Here is a 19,081-nt window from a genome sequence, read left to right on the forward strand (position 1 = left end):
CCCAGCCTTCTGTTTCTCCGTTTAAAATCAAAGGATCCCCTGGTGGCAGTGAGCGATTTTTAGCTTTCATTACCTTGTTTCTTACTATTTGCAAAGCACTTTCATAGCTACTCCATACTGTTTCTAGAACTTCCCTGTAGGTGATTAGGGTAGAAGGTTGGATAGCACAAGGCCAGTGGGTCTGGCATCCCTGGGTTCAGATTCTGACTCAGCCACTTAATGTCTGTGGAACTTTATTCATCCCTACTTATCAAAAGGAATAATAGCCAGACCAAGTTTATAGAGTTCTTGTAAGGAATAAAATGAGACACATAAGGCAGGCTAAGGGCCAAGACATCTTTGGTTATTAAGGGCCATTTGTTACCAGTCATACAAGTTGAGAACTTGGTATAGTTTTCAGGGAATCATAGCATATAGAGATAGAAGGCATTATGCCCAATTCTGTGTAGCGACAAGGTGCCATTAAACCAGTAACTTTTCCTGTGCCATTAACCATGGGCTAAAACTGCTAATTTGACTGTGTTTTTGCACTGTTTTTCTTGACTATTTTGATGGACTGTAAAAACACTATCAAATTTCCAGGTATCAAAAAAAAACAAACAAACAAACAAACAAAAAAAAAAACACCCTCTGAAATATGAGGTGGGGCTTGTTTGACCTTACACTCAGCTCCTTTGTTTAGCAAATATTTACTCATAGCACCGAGTTAGCTGCTAATTTTGAATAAACTAACTAAAATATCAAGTCATTTATAAACACATTTTGAGAGCAAGTGTTACTCTCATTTTCTAGTGGGAGAAACTGATTCCTACTTACTCTTCTGATTCCTCTTCTCTCAGGAATAGGAATCTGTCCCTAAGAACAGTGATTAAAACTTGCTCTCTGATAGGGGTGGGGAAGGAAAGCAGGGTTTGCCCTCCAGCTGTTGTGCCATTTCACGAAAACAGTTGCAACACCCTTCCTGATGGTGATATTATAAAGGGAATCAACAAATAGTTGCTCCCTCCTATTAAAGGCACTATATCTGGGAACTACAAATACCTAATTTGTTTTTGCAATCCAGGACACATCTTTCCCCTTAACCACCTACCCTCCCCCCAAATTGAGCGATTTAAGCTGAGGCTGAGTTTTTTTGTTTGTTTGTTTTTACCTGGTATATACCTTTAATGTGTTATTTTTCTTCCTTAAAGCTATTGTACAATTAATTGTGAATCCTAATCAACACCATGTTGAGGTCAGTGGCACAGAGTAAAACTGACCAGGCAACTCATCTAATGGAAATAACTGAACGATTGAACAAAGTCCTGCCACAAGTACGTGGCTCATCTGGAAAGACACGGACAAGTTCCTGGGGTTTCCCCAGGCCAGCAGGAGATAGCTTAACATAGGCCTCTTCTGCCTTTTCCGTGGCATCAGCGCTGAAGACTTTAGGGAGTTTAACAGGCATTTCATCATCTGTCATACCTAGCCTCTCCCGGGGGATACTGCTTCTGTGTCGCCATTTCGGCTGTCTCCTTCCACCGCCCCACTTCAGTCCTGCCCGGCATTTCCCCTTTCCTCTAAGAGTCCCATCCTTCCTGACACACTCCTGCCTAACCAAATAACGGCGTCCTGTCGCAGACATCACCCGCTCACCTTCCCTAACCTGCCAGGCCCTGGGAGGCAGACTACCAGGGCCTCTGGACCAGTAACTTTCCCTGTGCCGTAACTCAACAGAGAGGTAGGCTCAATGACAGGTTTACAGGAGAGCAGGACTTTAAATAGCTGAGGTCAGTGTCTGGAGGCTTCCCGACAATACCACTAACAGCATCCCGCCAGCGAGACTATTGGCCGCTTGGTTACCCGCTCTCAACTGTTTCTGATGTTCAACTTTATTTTCAAACACATCCTCAGAAATCCTGACTCCTAGCAGATTGACAGCACAGCCCTCTTTATTTGAAGCCTTGTTTATAGGCCACAATTCTCCCGACAGATTTACAAGTGTCTGTGGAGTTTTAAAAGACAATTGCTTAACAGGCATTAAGTGAGACACATAGGACTGTGTAAATATTTTAGCTGGAATAGGGGATTTTTTTTTAAACGTCTGAGCCAAATATTGCATTAAATCTGAAAACGGTGGCAAACTGATTAGCTGCCGTTGCCAGCTTCATGCTTTGCCAGGGATTCCTTTAGCCAAGAAGAGATACCAGAATGTGTCCACCAGTTGAGCTTGGGTGTTTTAAAATAACTTTCCATCCTTTGCTTTCTTCTCCTTCTGCCTTTCCATCTTTTTCCCTCTAAATTTCTTTCTGGTTTATCTGGATGTAAACACTCTCCAGAGTAGAAAATTACGGTTAATGTGACTAACCAGCAGAGGCCGAAATGGGAACGGGGGCCCAGAGGTCAGAGAAATTGCGGAAGGCTTGCAGCTGTCCTGGTTGAGCAATGTGGAAACAGGTTGCTTTTTGCTAATGGGACTTATGTATCTTAATCACTGGTCTCTTTGCAGCCAGCTATTGTACTGCTGGAAGGAAATAGTCCTCAGATCAGTTTGGTTACCCCTGCCCCTTACTGATTCTCTTGAGTTGTAAAGAGGCAGGCCTGTTGCCTTCAAGATTTATATGTACTGGAGAATCTGTCGCTTAATGTTAGTAGAAACTACCGTGTAATAAGCATTTTGGCTCTAGAGGAAGCATTTTTAAGTTTATTTACTTATTCTGAGAGAGAGAGCATGAGCAGGGGAGGGGCAGAGAGAGAAAGGGAGAAAGAATCCCAAGCAGGCTCTGCACTGGCAGTGTGGAGCCTGATGTGAGACTCGAACTCTCTACCGTGAGATCATGACCTGAGTCGAAATCACAATGTTTAACGGACTGAACCACTGAGGTGCCCAAGAAGCATGTTTTATTTAAGAATTCCTATGGGGAAGCCATTTTCCTGATTCGAGCATTGGATAAGACGTATTGTTTGACCTCAAGTATAATTTCTGTGAGAATAAGCCATATACTACTTAATGTGTCTTTGCTCTGCCTTTGCTGATCCCATCAGCAACCTCTTAATTTTCACCTGCTCATTTTCACTAAAGACCCTCCTTAATGCAAATACTCTATTGGTTGCCCAAAAATATAGGTTCTGTCTCTTCTCCAGAAATGGCTTGGATTTTTTTTTATTTATTATTTTTAGAGAGAGAGCGCACGCAAGTGTGCTGGAGGGGCAGAGAGAGAGAGAGAGACAGAGAGAGAGAGAGATTGAGAATCCCAAGCAGTTCCCGTGCTGTCAGCACAGAGCCCAGTGTGGGCTCATGAATTGCGAGATCATGACCTGAGACCAAATCAAGAGTTGGACGCTGACCTACTGAGCCACCCGGGTGCCCCTGAGTTTTAATCATGTGTCCAGACAGTTTAATATCCTTGGTTCACAGGTCTGAACATCTTAAAATAATGTGTTTATAATTTTATAAATGTATACTTCAGAAATCTGAGTGCTTAATGTAAATATGCCTGTAGACAGTTCCCCAAGCCCATTCAGATAACTCCATTGGTATTGGTGATAGTGTAATTTTCATTCCAATTAAATGGGGCCGGGGGGCCTTTCAGAAAGGCTGCTTTCAGGGACAGACCTCAAACCTAGCCTTATGTTGCAGTTACATCACAAATTATTTTGTGTCAACTTTTGCATGTTGCCAGGTACAGTCATCTGTCAGAAAACTACCTCAGTGCATGGATGATCATCTCATATTTTACATTCTAGAGTAAAATCACTTGAAATGCAAGGACCCTAGCCCCCATATTATGGTGATGGGCGCAATTGTAGTTTACATGTAGCCAGCCACCTCTGCAAGACACAAATACAGAAGGCACAGTTGTAATTTAAAAAATCTGTCCCTTTGATCATTCCCATTTTGGTATAATCTGTGTTGTACCAAAAGCAGTTTGACCATAGGTATCAAGAACCCTAACAATGTTTTATTTTACCCATAATTATACTTTTCAAATCTATCCCAAAGAAGCAATCTTAAACTGAATAAGTTTTTCTGGGCACAGAAATTACTTAAAGCCTGCCTGACTACAAGAATAAGCGAGAAGGGACTTCACTGTTCAACTGTGGGGGCATTGTTAGATAAACTAGGGTACATTTATTTGATGACATTTGATATGGCTATTAAACACAGTGCATGTGCATTCTGTGAAATAAATGAGAAAGTGTGCGTGATATCTTTCATAGAATAAAGGTACATGTGTTTCTCTGTCAAATACAAGTGTATAAAATACATATATAAATGCAGCCCTTATAAAACTATGGAGGAGAGTATGTGATGCAGAGGCCAAGACACTTTAAAAAAGGTATGAAAGTATTAAATGATGACTGTTCTGATCATGATAGCATGAGTTCCCTTCCCTTTCAGTTGCTCAGGAACTTTGTGATTAGGGCTGCCTGCCTGAGGTTTCCTGTTAATACAGTCTACCTGGAGATCAGAACCTTGGCTGAATGTGCCTTTTTCTTCCATTATAACACAATTTTCCCATCTATTGCTTGACATCCCCAGCCTTTCCAAACCAGTCTGAGAAATTAATTTATACTAAAATGTTAATGAATTCTTCTTTAATAGTGTTTTCCTTTTAAATTCATATGTATGCATGTCTAAAGAGATCTCCTGAAGTTAGCATCTTCAGTTCAAGGGAAAGCTTCTAATGGTGATGATTTTCATGGGGACCATGAGAAGGGATGTTTTTAAATAAATGGATGGATCGCTTAACACCCTATAAATCAAGTCATGCCTGATCCGTCTATATTTAGGCCTAGTCATGGGTAGGTGATTAATGAATACTTTTCATGCTAATGTCTCGCAGACCAAGGCTGTGTCTATAACCACATAATCATCACAGTGGAAATTCTGACTCAGCTGTGATGTTTGATAGGGGGGACTTTTGAATAGTGCCTTAGACAATTCCGTGCAAAGGCTGTAGCTGGTGGCCCAGCTTCGCAAGTCTTTCCAAAAGTCCTAAAGCATGTTGGCATGTCCTCACTTGGCCCTGTCACTTTTGCTTAAATTTTTTCATGGAGAATACTCATGATCATGGGACATTAAGGTGAATTTGATCTTGGTCAGCCTCCCTCTGTGAAGTGAATCAGCATCATGGGACTCCCCTGGGCTCAAGCTTCCTGGTGGGTTTATTTTTACACAACATTCCTTTGGGGAAAGGAGCACCCACTCTTGAACAGAGTAGCTCTAGACAGTATCTTCTTGGGTGGAATGATTTTCTTCATCTTGCTATTCTTTCTCTAGCTTAACTACTTAAACAAGTGGCTATAGAATCTGTCTCCACTAACCTCACCCCTCTTCCTCTTTTTATCCCCTAGTCCCTGAAACTGCATTTGAGAAGACCAGAGACCTCCATGTTGCTAGAATCAGTGGCCACTTCTCTGTCTTCTATTTGACCTTTCAACAGTATTGCACACAGATGACTGCTCTTTTTTCCTTGCAATACTGGGTTCCTCTCAGACCATGTGACTCCGCACCCCTACTTTTTTTTTTAATTTTTTTTTTTAACATTTATTCATTTTTGAGAGTGAGAGAGACAGAGCATGAGCAGGGGAAGGGCAGAGAGAGAGAGGGAGACACAGAATCCGAAGCAGGCTCCAGGTTCTGAGCTGTCAGCACAGGGCCCAACGCGGAGCTTGAACTCACGAATCGTGAGATCATGACCTGAGCTGAAGTCGGATGCCTAACCAACTGAGCCACACAGGCACCCCCACAGCCCTACTTTTCTATCCAGCTGCTCATTCTCCATCCTTCGCGGGCCTCTCCTCCACCACCTGTGGAGGACAAACCAGGGTTTGTCTTGCAGCCCTTCCCTTCTTTGGCTACATTTTTCTATCCCATCCATGAAGCCTGAACTGCAAACTTTTATATAGAACATGAGTATCTAATTGACATCTCAGATTTAACATGTCCTAAATAACACTCTTGATTTCCCTCCTCAAACTTACAGCTCTCTCCCTTACTCTAGTTAAGTCTGCAGCCAAATATCTTCACAGTGAGACTTTTCCTGGCTACTTTATTTAAAATGACAAGCCTCCTACCTCTGTGGCACTTTGTGACTTCCTTTCCCCACTCATGGTGGTCCTAGCTCCTTTGAATCCAGTTTCCTGAATGCAGTGCCTTTGAATCAAAATCTAAGTGATTGAAAACACAGGACACTAAATATCTGGGAAAGAGAACAGCTCTTTGTCCCTGAGGTTCAGCCATACTATTACCACTTAATTTATCCCCCAAGACAAATGCATTCCCATCATGCTTTACTTTCACTCATCATATTTCCTCTTTCTGAAACTACTTCCCTCTTCCTTCATTCTCCTTGGCTGGCTGGCTAACTCCTCCTGAACTTTTTTCAATTGAACTCATAAGTTATCTGTTTTAGAGAAGTTTCCCTGGCCACCACCTCCCGACCCCAGTCTGAGTTGGAAGCCCCTACCCAGTGTCCCGTGATACTGCACTACATTACAATTTGTTGATTTATCTCTGTTTCTAGATTCTTACAAACATTTTTAGAGGAAAGATGGCCAATACCTCTGGTTAAATACTACCACCCCCCAACATTTAACACAGTGCTATAGTGCAGATACTCAATATTTTGAATGTATGAATATTTGTGTAACCCATGTGTGTGCATAGTAGGCGTAGAAACCACCCTGTCTCCTGTGATCTAAGAACAATTTACTCCAAAATCTCTGTAGAAAAACAGAGCTGTCCATAAGGTTTGATGGAAAGAGGATTGGTACCTCCAATCTTCTATTTCCTTGTTGGAGGGGGCACCTCTACCTCCTTGTAAGGTATCTTTGTTCTGTGCCAGGTCCAGACTTGGTGTAAGATTCAGCACCTTGAGTATTCACAGCCCATGCTCACAGCAAGCACTGTGACTTCAGGAGGCTTTACTGAAGCTAAGGGGATGCCCCAGCGACCAGCCTTCTCCAACTCAACGGTTCCTCTCTTTCTGTCTTTGTTCCTCTGTATTCATCTCTCCTTCTGAAAGGGACCCAAGCTCTTCTTCCTGTTATGAAAGACAATGTCACTTTTCCCTAAAGCCAGAATATTAGGTAACACCCTAACACCCACCCAAGCTCTCCTCTAGAGATGGTGGGATGCTTGACCCTAAGAATTAATCAAAGATTTTTGTTTCCGATAATGACTATTTCCTTTCTAAGAATTCCGAATCTAGCTTTTGAGACTAAAAAAAGAAAAATGTGTATCTCAAAAATAAATAAATAAATAAATAAATAAATAACGAATCTGTTATCTCCTATCTGAATTCATGAATGTGAATGAACATGGTTGATATCCCGTCCGTTTTCTCCAGTCCCTGTATCCATCTACATGGATTATACATATACATATCAAGAGATATATTTTTCACATATCTGTGTGTATATAAACATCTATATATGTACATGTGATACTAGAGCCAAATGCTATCAAGGCATTAAGATCTGTACTGCTTGTGTATAGGACTCCCCACCACCACCCCTGCTATTTGGTGGTTTATTCATTTATTTAGTAAATACTCATTGAGTATCTTCTATGGGCTAGACGATATAATAGGTGCTGGGAATACAACAATATGCAAAATATACTCTTTCTGCCTAATGGGAGAGACAGCCAATCATGAAAGCTATAATTACAAAGGAGAAGTATCAGTGCTATGAGACTATAACAGAGGAAACCTCATTAGTATAGAATGGAGGGTCCAAAAGAAATACTGATGAAGTGACCTTTGAGCTGAGATTGAAACAACTAGCCACTAGTTGTTATAAACTAACAAGGCCTGGTTACTAGGAGCACAGGAGAATGTCACTGGAGAAGGAACACACTGATGCTGGGAGGGACCTGATGGTGTTTGAGGAACTGGGAGATGGCCATGTGTCTAGAGCGCAGAGTGTGGCCAGGAGAGTGAGGCTGGGAAGGCAAGCAGGAGCCACCCATGCAGGGCCTTGGAAGGGCCAATCTGGAGGAGTAATGGAAGCCACCGGCAGGTTTAAGCAGGGGATTGGTATAGTCAGATGTGTATTTTATAAAGATCACTGACTCTAGTGTGAAGAACAAATCAGATGGGGAAGGTTAGATGTGGGAGGACCAGGCAAGAAGGTACTGAGGCAGCTCTTTTGGAGGTGAAACTGTGGTCTAGACATGTCGGTTTGGGAGTCGTAGTCTTCATGATGGTTACTGCAACATTTACCTGCGTGAGATTTTCTTGAGGTAGAGAGCAAGCACGAGAAGAAAGCAAATAGTAAAGAATGTTAACACTTAATGGTTGATTATAGAAGGGTGAGGCTGCAAAGGAGACAGGATGGTCAGAGTTAGGAGGAAAGCCAGGAGTGGGGCACAGAGCTAGGGGACAAAGTATTTCAGGAAAGGCAAGTGTTGAACATGGAATCCTGCTGGGCAGTGAGCCAAGACAAGGTTAAAAAGAAGAAAAAGGGAGCAGACAGTAGGATGGATTCCTTGGTGACTTCAGAGTGTTTTCTCAGTGTCCTCAGAGGAGTGAGGTGGATATCAATGGGTCTGAAAGTACATGGTGAGTAAGAAATAAAAAAAAAAAAAAAGAGCCTGAGCAATTTTTAGAAGATGGTTTGGATGTGAAAGGGATTCAAATATTTATAACATAATGATTTGTTTACTAAACACGTAAATATTAGAAATGTTAACTTAATTCAAAGAGTTTGTGGGATGATTGTTACTGTTTCCTGGTTCTTGGAAATGAAAAGAGTACAGTCATGTACAATATGTTATCTATCTAGGCTTAGTAGTGTTTAAATATTTCAAATGGATAAAGAATATTGCAGATAGAATGTACTGTTCGATATACAAAGGATTTTTCAGGTACATTTTGTTTAGTCCTCATGAAATTTTATGTATCAAGAAACTAATAGAGGTATTAAATAACTTCCCCTGCCAATCAGTGGTATGGAAAACTAAGAAATAAATGTATCTTTAGAGTAAGAGTAGTTCAGGGAAGAGGATTTTCTAAAGTATTGATTGTTGCTCTGTGTGTGTGTGTGTGTGTGTGTGTGTGTGTGTGTGTATACATATATATATAGTAGATACACTCATATACATAAGCATTATTATGCCACAAGAAAATACCAAAGCTTGGGTTGAATTTTTTTTAAGTTATAAAATTCTTTTTTTTTTTTAATGTTTATTTATTTATTTGGAGAGAGAAAGAAAGAGAGCATGAGCAGGAAAGTCAGGGGGAAAGAGGGAGAGAGAGAAAGAGACAGAATCCCAAGCAGGCTCCATGCTGTCAGCACAGAGCCCGATGCAGGGCTCAATCCCACGAACTGTGAGATCATGACTTGAGCCAAGATCAAGAGGCAGATGCTTAACTGACTGAGCCACTCAGGTGCCCCTAAAAGTTAGCAAATTCTTTAAGTGTCTTGCCAGTACTTCTCTTAAGTCCAATTATTTATTTAATGGGTCTTTTATTTTTATAACATTTATTGGTACCTTTCTAAAACTAATGTGTTTGATTTCTCAAGTACATGTGTATTTCAAACTTCAGATCCATGGTAACTGTTGAAATGAAGACACAGTCACATCTAAGATTTGAAGAATCATTCTACCTTGCAAAAATAAGCACAAAAAGAACATTCTTCACTTATCTGTGTATTATGGTTTTAATTTAAGACTCAGAGTTTCTAATCGCTTTTTTAAAAAATGGCTTGAGATATAATCACATTTTCTATAATTCATCCACTTAAAATGTACTATATTATGATTATTGGTGTATTCACAGCAGACCATCACCACAAACAATTTTAGAAAATTTCATTACCCCAAAAAAACCTCATACCCTTTAGCTATCACCTCCTCAGTCTCCCCCCTAGCCATAGGCAACCATCATCTACTTTTGGTCCCTCTAGATTTGCTTATTCACGACACTTCATACAAATGGAATTATACAATTTGTAGTTCTTTGTGATTTGCTTCCTTCACTCAGCATAATGCTCTCTCAATGGCTTTTGAGCCATAAACACTGTGCATGTACAGACACGAAAAAGCACTGGCATATGTGAATCCATCTGTGTGTCCACATTATTTCTGTGTTAATGAGATAACCCAGGTACCACGTATATGAGGCCTGTAGTTTCACTCCTAATACCCAGTTGCCCAGTCAAGTTTTTTGAGTACTCAGGATACAGATTATTTTTTCCTTTGGATGAATACAGTCACTAAGAGGCATGATTTGGACGTAATAAATACATCAGTTGAATTTCCAAATCAAGGGTAATGAATGAAAACACCTTTGATTACATATAGGTTGTCCACACCAGAGTCATTAATGTACATTGGTTTGATTCAAGCCCAGAAATTTGACTTTAGGGGCTGTTTAGCAGAATATGTCTGGCAATCCCCTACAGAATATAATCTGTGTAGGTCTCTTCTAGAACAGATTTTCTATTCCCCCTACCCAGGATTTCCTCTAATGCTACTTATCACTCACCATGCTAAGCCTTAAGATGCCCCCCGTATTTAGCATCAGAGCTCAGGAACTTGCAATAAGCACTTTTTATTTTAAGCTTTTATCATTTGTGTTTGACTTAAGTCATCCTGAAGCCTTCCTTCATGTAGTCTTTTTTTGTAAGAAGTTTTTAAAAATAGTATACTCTCTATTGTGCCTACCTTTAATAATCAAAGTTGAAAAATTCTTAATTTTTTACTAATTTTATGTATAATTTTCCCCTTCCATAGAAATCCCCAAAAGCTGTTTTTATTTTACCATTTTAATGCATTGGATTTAATGTAATTCCCTAGCCATTTCAGTTCAAGGCCAATACCATGAAAAAGAAGTGTGTAGGTTTATTGTGCTAATATTGTGATTTTGATTTCTGAATTTTTTTTTCTTTTTTTGTTTTTTTTTACTTTCTTTTGATAAAAGTGTGTTTGGGGGTAGAAAACTGAAAGTTCTGTGTGTGTGCGTGTATGTGTATTTCATGTGGAAAACACTAGGAAGGACACTATACTGTGCTGGTATTGCTAAAAAGAGATACCAGAGTACAGTTATGTTAATACGGGAGGAAATAATTCACACTGTTTACAAGCAGTTCTAATTCCTAGAAACAATAATTACTATGTGCCCTATCCATTGTTGTTGGTGACCCATTCACTACAATGTCTGAAGGCATAGATTTTAGTCTGGGTTTTTCACTAATACATCCTCAGTACCAAATATAAGTTGAGCGTTTAGTTGACACACAAGGGGATATTTGGTGAACTGGTGTATTTGTTGAATGAATTCCTTTGGGATAAACTCCTTAACCCAGCATTCTATGCCCTTTGTATCTGACTCTGATTTATATCTCTCATGTAAACCCTATTGATAAAAGACTTGCTCTGGTCACAGTTCTGAATGTTGCCACAACAATCCGCTATAATGGTCCTTGGAGCTTGGGACTTTTGGAAAGGATGGGGAATTTGTAAAACTGAGGGGGAAGTAAAACTGGCACAGAGCCATGGAGGGGGTGGAGTAGGAATTAGGTAAGCAGAGAATAGAGCCTTCCAGACTGAAAAAGCAGAGTCTGGATAAATCTCTCCTTTCCTCTAAAAATGTATTGTGACTCCTCTAAGCCCACAGATCCTTCAACTCAGACAAATAAACATGTTCCATGTTTACCTAAAAAATGCCCATAGACGTTTGAGCAATTAGACATGTCTTAGGTTTTGATGAATTAATTATATGTAGGCCTTGCCTCTATAGTCTTGCAGCCTACCCATGCTTTTTAAAATGGTCCAACAGACCCACTGGTGTCTGGGTGGCTCAATTGGTTAAGCCTCCGTCTTCAGCTCAGGTTATGACCTCATGGTTCATGAGTTCAAGCCCCACATTGCGCTTTCTGCTCTCAGCACAGAGTCTATTTCAAATCCTCTCTCTCTGCCTCTCCCCCATTCATTCTCTCTCTCAAAAATAAAAAGAAACATTAAAAAAAATTTTTTTAATAAATAAATAAATAAATAAAATGGCTCAACAAACTTTATTCCTTGTTCTCATGGGGCAAAAACAAAACAAAACAACAAAAAACAAGACAACCACCTTTGACCTTAACAGTCTAATATCTGAAATCTTAAAACATTCAAGGCCATATCCTTCACTGAAATGCTTCACAAGCACTCATCTTTTAAATGAGTTAAAATAACTCTGTCCATTTAGTGTCCATTATTCCCTTATGTTTTGCTTTTCAATATTTAATCTCTCTCTCATGACCATCACTTACTATCTAACTTCATGAATCAATATATTTTTAATTCTGCCCCAAATTTAATAGATAACAATAAAGAGAATGTAGGGTGACTTAGGCTTTAAACATTGGAAACGCTGGCTCGGCCTGTGTCTGAGGCAACCTTGGTGGTCTGGCGATATTGTATACGTGCCCTCTGGTTGGACAATAAGCGACATTTGTGGATTTGTCAGTGACCTCTCCCCTTTGTGCACTGCCGGTCTCCGGTGTCATCATTAATTAATCTTCAGGTCTCCTATTTGTCTGCTGGAAAGCATCTCAGATAAGCCAAGTTACTAAGTGGGAGTGGGCGAGCTGCCTGGTCACTGGAACGTGCAACTGTGTGGGGACGGTCAGTGAGCTGGTCAGAGAGCACCCTTCTGCTCTGATCACGGAAAGAAGTTTGATTCTAACAGGTCACGTGGGAAGCTGGGTCAGCTGGGATGCAGGGAGGACCTCCAAGCCCAGCCAGGGAGCTGCTCTTGCGCGCACTGGCTTCAGTTTCTGAGTTCAGAACCTTGAGGCCCAGAGGCCTAGGGCTCTTGCTTCATACTTGCTTCATCTTTCTCAGGAGCTTCTTCAGGGAATTCTAACAGTGGGTGGTAGAACTTCAGCAAAGGAACAAAAATTATCATCCTTGTGTTCCTAACAGAGAACATGTTTCTGTAAATCTGGTGCGTAGCATTTGTAGTCACTGATTCTCGGCCATGACTCTTACCATTCTGGATGGGGCATGTTTCCCGACCAATGTTACTAAATCATAAAAATAACAAATAGTGTTTGTGAGGTCACTTGCCAGTGCCAGGCATTCTGCAAACCATCTTATATGCATCATCTCACTTAATTCTCATATCATGTCTGGGAGGGGGTCCCTGCTGTGCAGATGAGAGAAACAAGGCACAGCCCCCTGCCGAGCCCACGAAGGACTTGATCCAAGCACAAGCCCTTCACTATACCACTATATGGCCTCAAAATCTGAGGTGTTCCCTAGACCCCGTGAGCTCTATCACCACAGCCAGGACAAAGGAAGAGCCACAATGATCAATCTTTTTAATTCAGGCAGAAGTAGCGATTTTGCTTTTGTTACTGAAAAAACAAGCTGTGCCTTTGGCTTTACTCTGGCTAGGGAGCAGTAACCTTGAAGAAATTATTGTCATGGCTTTAATTATGTCCTATTACTGAAGTACAGACATACCTTACCATACATTATCTGTGTTTATGAAAAATAGTTCTCTACAAATGGAATTGTTGGAATTTGGACATAATAAAGGGCTAAAGAATTTAAATTCTCCCAATTTATATTGTAAGAAATTCCACCTTTCTTTTAAATATGGCTACCCGTGCTCTCAAAATCATAGCTGGGTATCATCAGGAAAGTTTATGTGGCCATGAAAGTTCATTGAAAAATGTCGATTCTTGAAAGCAGACACCTTCCAAAGTGTTTCTGACCAATCTCCTGCTTGTAGGTCTACCCTCAGAACTAATCTGGAGGTACCATAAGACAGGTTACCTTGCTTATGTCTTATGCCATAAGCATAAGTGCAGAGTGGAGACTGGGACCCTCGGTGCCAGAAAGAAAGGAAAGAAGGAAAAGATGAGGAGGTCATGCTGTACTCCTGGAAAGCCCACTCTGAGTCTGGGTCAGCATTGCCGATGTTTTTTTTTAATCTTCCTTCACATGAGAATGTAGTTAAGGGGCACCTGGGGTGGCTCAGTCGGTTGAGCATCCAACTCTTGATCTCTGCTCAGTTCATGACTTCACTGTTTGTGAGATCGAACCCCATGTCGGGCTCTGCACTGACAGCATGGACCTTGCTTGGGATTCTCTCTCTCCCCCTCCCTCTGCCCGTTCCCTGCTTGCGTGCACTTGCGCGCACATGCACTCTCTCTCCATCTCTCTCCAAAAAAGAATAGAATGTAGTTAAGATGAGGAAATCATACACTTTGGCCACATCTGCATGGAACTCTCTGGAGAAGTTTTGGGACAAGTAAATGACACCTCCATGATGACTTCATAAGTATTAATATAAGTACACAAATAAATATAATGAATGGTAAAACATAAATACAGAAGGTATTAGAGATACTTGAAGGATGCCAGAATTTTGGATTGGAAAGGGCTTTATGACATGGCAGCATGTCAGAGAGACGTTTTAGGATGAGTGGGACTTTGTCTATTGCAGTTATAAGTATGTATGACACTCCAGAAGAACGGATGGAGAACCACATGAATGTAGAGGTGGAACTGAGAATGTTGGCTGATAGGATTTGGAAGCACTGCAGAATTTTGGTTTGGTTGGTCAAATGTATGTGGAAATAGACCTGAAGGGTACAGATGGTACCATGATGGAGAAGGCCCAGAGTTTGCATTTAATTAGCAACGAGCACCCATCCATGGTTTTATCTTGTCTTACATCTTTTCCTCTTTGTTTTCAGTGGACGAGTTTGCCTTATAATTCACACGGACCAAAGAAAACTTAACAAGCCTCCGAGTTAACCCTTGATCTTCTCTCCCTTAGAACAGAACAATAGAAATATCATAACTTTCCACTATTCCCCATCTCAGCAAATAGTAGTCATTACCACTGTGATGGTGAACTGTGGGTTAGTGGGCTTTCCATATGACCAAATCAGAACTGTCTAATTTGAGGGGATGTGATTATCCAAAAAGCTATCTATTATAAATGAAAGATTGTAGATTATAAATTATAAATCCGTTTATAATTTCTATCTGAAGTATGTCACATGTAAAACAATTTCACATGCATTAGTGGAATATTAATGGGAAGGGTGGGTGAATGAGAAGCATGAAAAAAGAGGGACAGTCCTCCCTGACCTGGGCTTGCTTCTCATGCTGGGATGTTGGAGGGGTTCCAGGCAACTTGGTTGCTTGGGAATTTCTGCAAAACCAATTTCAAGCTCTACTTTTGGAGCACAAATCTGAAGAGGATAAGGGCCTTTAATTCCCTGGGAATTCAGTAGTTCTTGCCTGTCTTTTTTTTTTTTTTTTTTTTTTTTTTTTTTTTTTTTTTTTTTTTTTTGAGAGACTAAAAGCACAATACTTTACCTGTCCCGAGTCAGGTTTTTCTGCATCTCTAAAAGGACAGTTGAAGGTGGTGCATTTCTTTGTTGCTGAAGAAAGGTGTGGAGTAAGATGACTATTTTTATTTGTTTGTGTTGCTTCTGGTTTTGTTTTCTTTTTTTTTTTTTTTTTTTGCCCTGGAATTTCTTAAACAGTGACTGATAAGGGTTTTGCACACTTAAAACCAAAGAGCATAGCACAGAGCATAAGCTCAGCAAGTACATGTTCTTCAAGAAATCTAATTCCCAACTTTTCTTCACAGCAAGTGAGAAACAGATGATGGTGGTGTGCAGGGAGTCACCGAAGGAGTATCTCCAGCCTTTCAAGGACAAACTAGAAGAGTTCTTCCAGAAAGGTAGGGAACTGCATCCGCTACACATCCATGAATCTCTGAAACATCCCCCATTCCCTGGACCTTTCTCTGAGGCCCACGGCCCGTCGCATCCCTGCTGACCACTAGCAGCTCCAGTGACTGGAGCCAGTCCATCTTCCTTCCTCCCTCTATCTACTCAGTGTAGATAGAATTGTTCTGCTACTTTTTTTCCCAGTGTTTATTATTTGAGAGAGACAGAGAGACAGAGAGAGAGAGAGAAAGCAAGCAGGGGAGGTGCAGAGAGAGAGGGAGACACAGAAGCGGAGCAGGCTCCAGGCTCTGAGCTGCCAGCACAGAGCCTGATGCAGGGCTCGAACTCACTAACTGCGAGATCATGACCTGAGCCGAAGTCGGCCACTTAACCAACTGAGCCACCCAGGTGCCCCTGTTCTGCTACTTTTATATCACCTTTCAAACCCTTTTTAATATGTTAAATCCTTTAATGTTACTCCTGTTCTTGTAAACTTCTTGAGGGAAGACGTTTTCTTTGTCTCTTCATGGAGCCCAAGGGAATCCTCAGTACATGTTACCTGCTGAATGACATACAGTCAAGGCTTATGCAGTCATGCCTTTCAGATTTGCAGGCAGCCTGAACAAGCAGCTGGTGATTATCTCCCTAGGTTTATCAGTGTAGCATCTTAAAAACTTGTGTTGTATTTTTTTAATGTCTTTTTTTGAGAGAGAGAGAGGAAGAGAGAACACACATGTGCAAGTGAGTGTGGTTGGGGGGAGGGCAGAGAGAGAAAGAGAGAGAGAGAATCCCAAGCAGGCTCCACATTGTCACTGCAGAGCCCGACGCGGGGCTTGATCCCCAGACTGTGAGATAATGACCTGAGCCAAAATGAAAAGTCAGACACTTTACTGACTGAGCCACCCATGTGCCCCTTTTGTTGTATTTTTATTCCTTTTCAGAATGGAAAATTGGGGCCAAATGAATGTCACACATGAAGTCACTTGGCCCTCATCAGCCTTTTGGGATTAGTAGATCGAAGTCATAGGCATGAGACTACTTATTTAGTGCATTTATGCACTTATTTAGAAATCTTACTAAGTTATGTTCCTTCCTCCGTGATTTTGGCAGGGGTAGAGAACTTTGGTTGATCTCTATTAGTGAATGTAGAAGTTTAATGCCTTGTGGATATTTCCTATTCAATTTTTTTCAAATCCAGCTTATGATGTGAATCATAATATAAGTGTGGGTCACAAACTTGCAGTTATGAAGCAAGTTAAGTCATGGGAATGTATTGTACAGTACGGGGACTATAGTTAATAATACTGTATTGTATATTTTAAAGTTGCTAAGAGAGTAGATCTTAAAAGTTCTCATCAGAAGAAGAAAAGTGTTGTAACTATGTATGGTGATGGATATTAACTAGACGTATTGTGATGATCCTTTTGCAGTATATACATAAATGATTGTGTTGTACCTCTGAAACTAATATGTTATGTGTCAATTATATCAGTAAAAAAGCATGGGGTAGTTAGAGGGAGCTTTTGTCTTTGCTAGAAAGTCAGAGGAAATACATGCAGGAAGCTCTGGGGATGTATCAACATGCTCTTTCTAGTTGTTAATAAGGCCCCGTGATACCACACTGTCAACAAAAGACCATTTAAGCAGGGTGAATCCAGAAAGTATGGCCAAACCACCTTGGGAATTGGCAGGAAAATTCTCAGTCCATGAGTCAGAGAAACTCCGTTCCAGCTGTTCCTTTGGTGCAGAGATCATTGTTCCCTCCTCCTTGGTGAGGGCTTGTTTGTGTGGAAGCAGAAGTCAGGAGTTGTCTCTTGGCCACTGCTGAACCTCTTATATGATGGAAGTGATATTATCAGACAAAGTACCATTTTAAGAGCAAGAGTGATACCACCCCTTATGTGTTATGTGACTAAAATTAGGTGTATTTTATATGTGAGTTATCACAGTAGATACATTGCTTTAGTATTATACCATATAAATATAACCTAAATGTCCTGAAGAAAAAGCATGAAGGGTTTCCTTTTTGCTGACCCCCAATTAATAACTTGTGCTCTTGAAATATGTAGAATTAACTTGAAATGAGGCTCATATGTTGTTAGATTCTGTTTTTATTTTTAATTGTTACTCTAAATCTGGAAAATTCTGCAGTGTGTATATTTAGGTATTATCAGCCTATATGTTACAATGGCTTTATACTCCTTTCTCTTGGAACTAGCTAGCATCTTAAAACTTATATCGTGAATTCTATTTTTTGTTGTTGGAAAAATAGAGAATACAAGTAGATTTAGAGCCTTGAAAATCTTTAGTGCCTTAGAAAGGGAATTTGCAAATCACCGTCTGGAGGTGTATGTTAGATTCTTCTCTGTTAAGTTTCTTCTGGTCTGTTCTGAAAGAGGAAATTGAGTTGAGGCAGACTGAACCTTATGTCAGTGAGGCAAGAGTGTGGCAACAGTAAGATGTTCTAGAAAAACTCTAGAGCAACCCTGGCTGCACACTAGAATCACCTGGGAGAGATTTGTAGACATTCCGATACCCAGGCCAAACTCCAGACCTACCATCAGCATCTCTGGGGGTGGGCCCAGGCATTAGCATTATTGATTTACTCCCCAGATGATGCCAGTGTGTAGCCCAGGTTGAGAACCTCCATTGTCCAGCTTAGGTCACCCTTCACACCACACCATTCCGTGTGTCTTCGACGATGTTTATTCAGTCAGGGGCACCTGGCTGGCTCAGTCGGTGAAACACGACTCCTACTCTGAATGTTGTGAGTTCAAGCCCCACGATGGGCATCGAGCCTACTTAAAACAAAACAAAACAAAACAAAACAAAACTAAACAAAACATGTTTATTCAGGAGCCTGCTGTACATCACTCGCTCCTTGTTCCTCTCTCAGGGACTGTCTTACTGGGAAAAGATCTGCCACTGAATAAAGGAGTCAGTGCCCCTTGAACCCACATAGTGAAAGGAAGATGGGAAGGACATTAGGAATAACCTCAAATCACATTTAAAACAAAAACAGCTAAAACAAAACACAAAGAGAATTTAAAGGAAAGCTATCGTTTATATAGAATTTTAAAATATAAAAATAAAATGTAATATTGTAGGAACCTTAAACATTCCCAATATTGTGTGGTGAAAAGAGCCCCTGTTGAAATAGCCTGTTACTGTTATGACGTAGCTGAGTTGGTCAAACATCAGTCTAGAATTGTACTCTCCAATATAAATGGCAGGCACCAGCCACATGAAGCCGTTGGGCAATTGCAATGTGGCTGATCCAATTTGAGATGTGCTCCAAGTGTACAAGAGCAGATTTTGACGACTTACTATAAGAAGACACAAAATATTTCATTTCTGATATTTTTATATTGATTACATGGTAAAATAATATTTTGAATATATTGGG

The 19,081-nt window shown here is 40.6% G+C and overlaps 1 protein-coding gene across 3 annotated transcripts in view; it reads left to right on the top strand.

Moving 5' to 3' along the window:
- FMN1 (formin 1) overlaps positions 1-19,081 on the top strand; it is a 427,872-nt gene that overhangs the window by 315,772 nt on the left and 93,019 nt on the right. For all 3 annotated transcript variants that reach the window (XM_049611644.1, XM_049611645.1, XM_049611646.1), the window contains one exon: positions 15,594-15,686. In XM_049611644.1, coding sequence (XP_049467601.1) covers positions 15,594-15,686 — 93 coding nt within the window. The remainder of the gene's footprint in view (positions 1-15,593; positions 15,687-19,081) is intronic.

This window comes from Panthera uncia (assembly GCF_023721935.1).
Source record: "Panthera uncia isolate 11264 chromosome B3 unlocalized genomic scaffold, Puncia_PCG_1.0 HiC_scaffold_1, whole genome shotgun sequence".
NCBI lineage: Eukaryota > Metazoa > Chordata > Mammalia > Carnivora > Felidae > Panthera > Panthera uncia.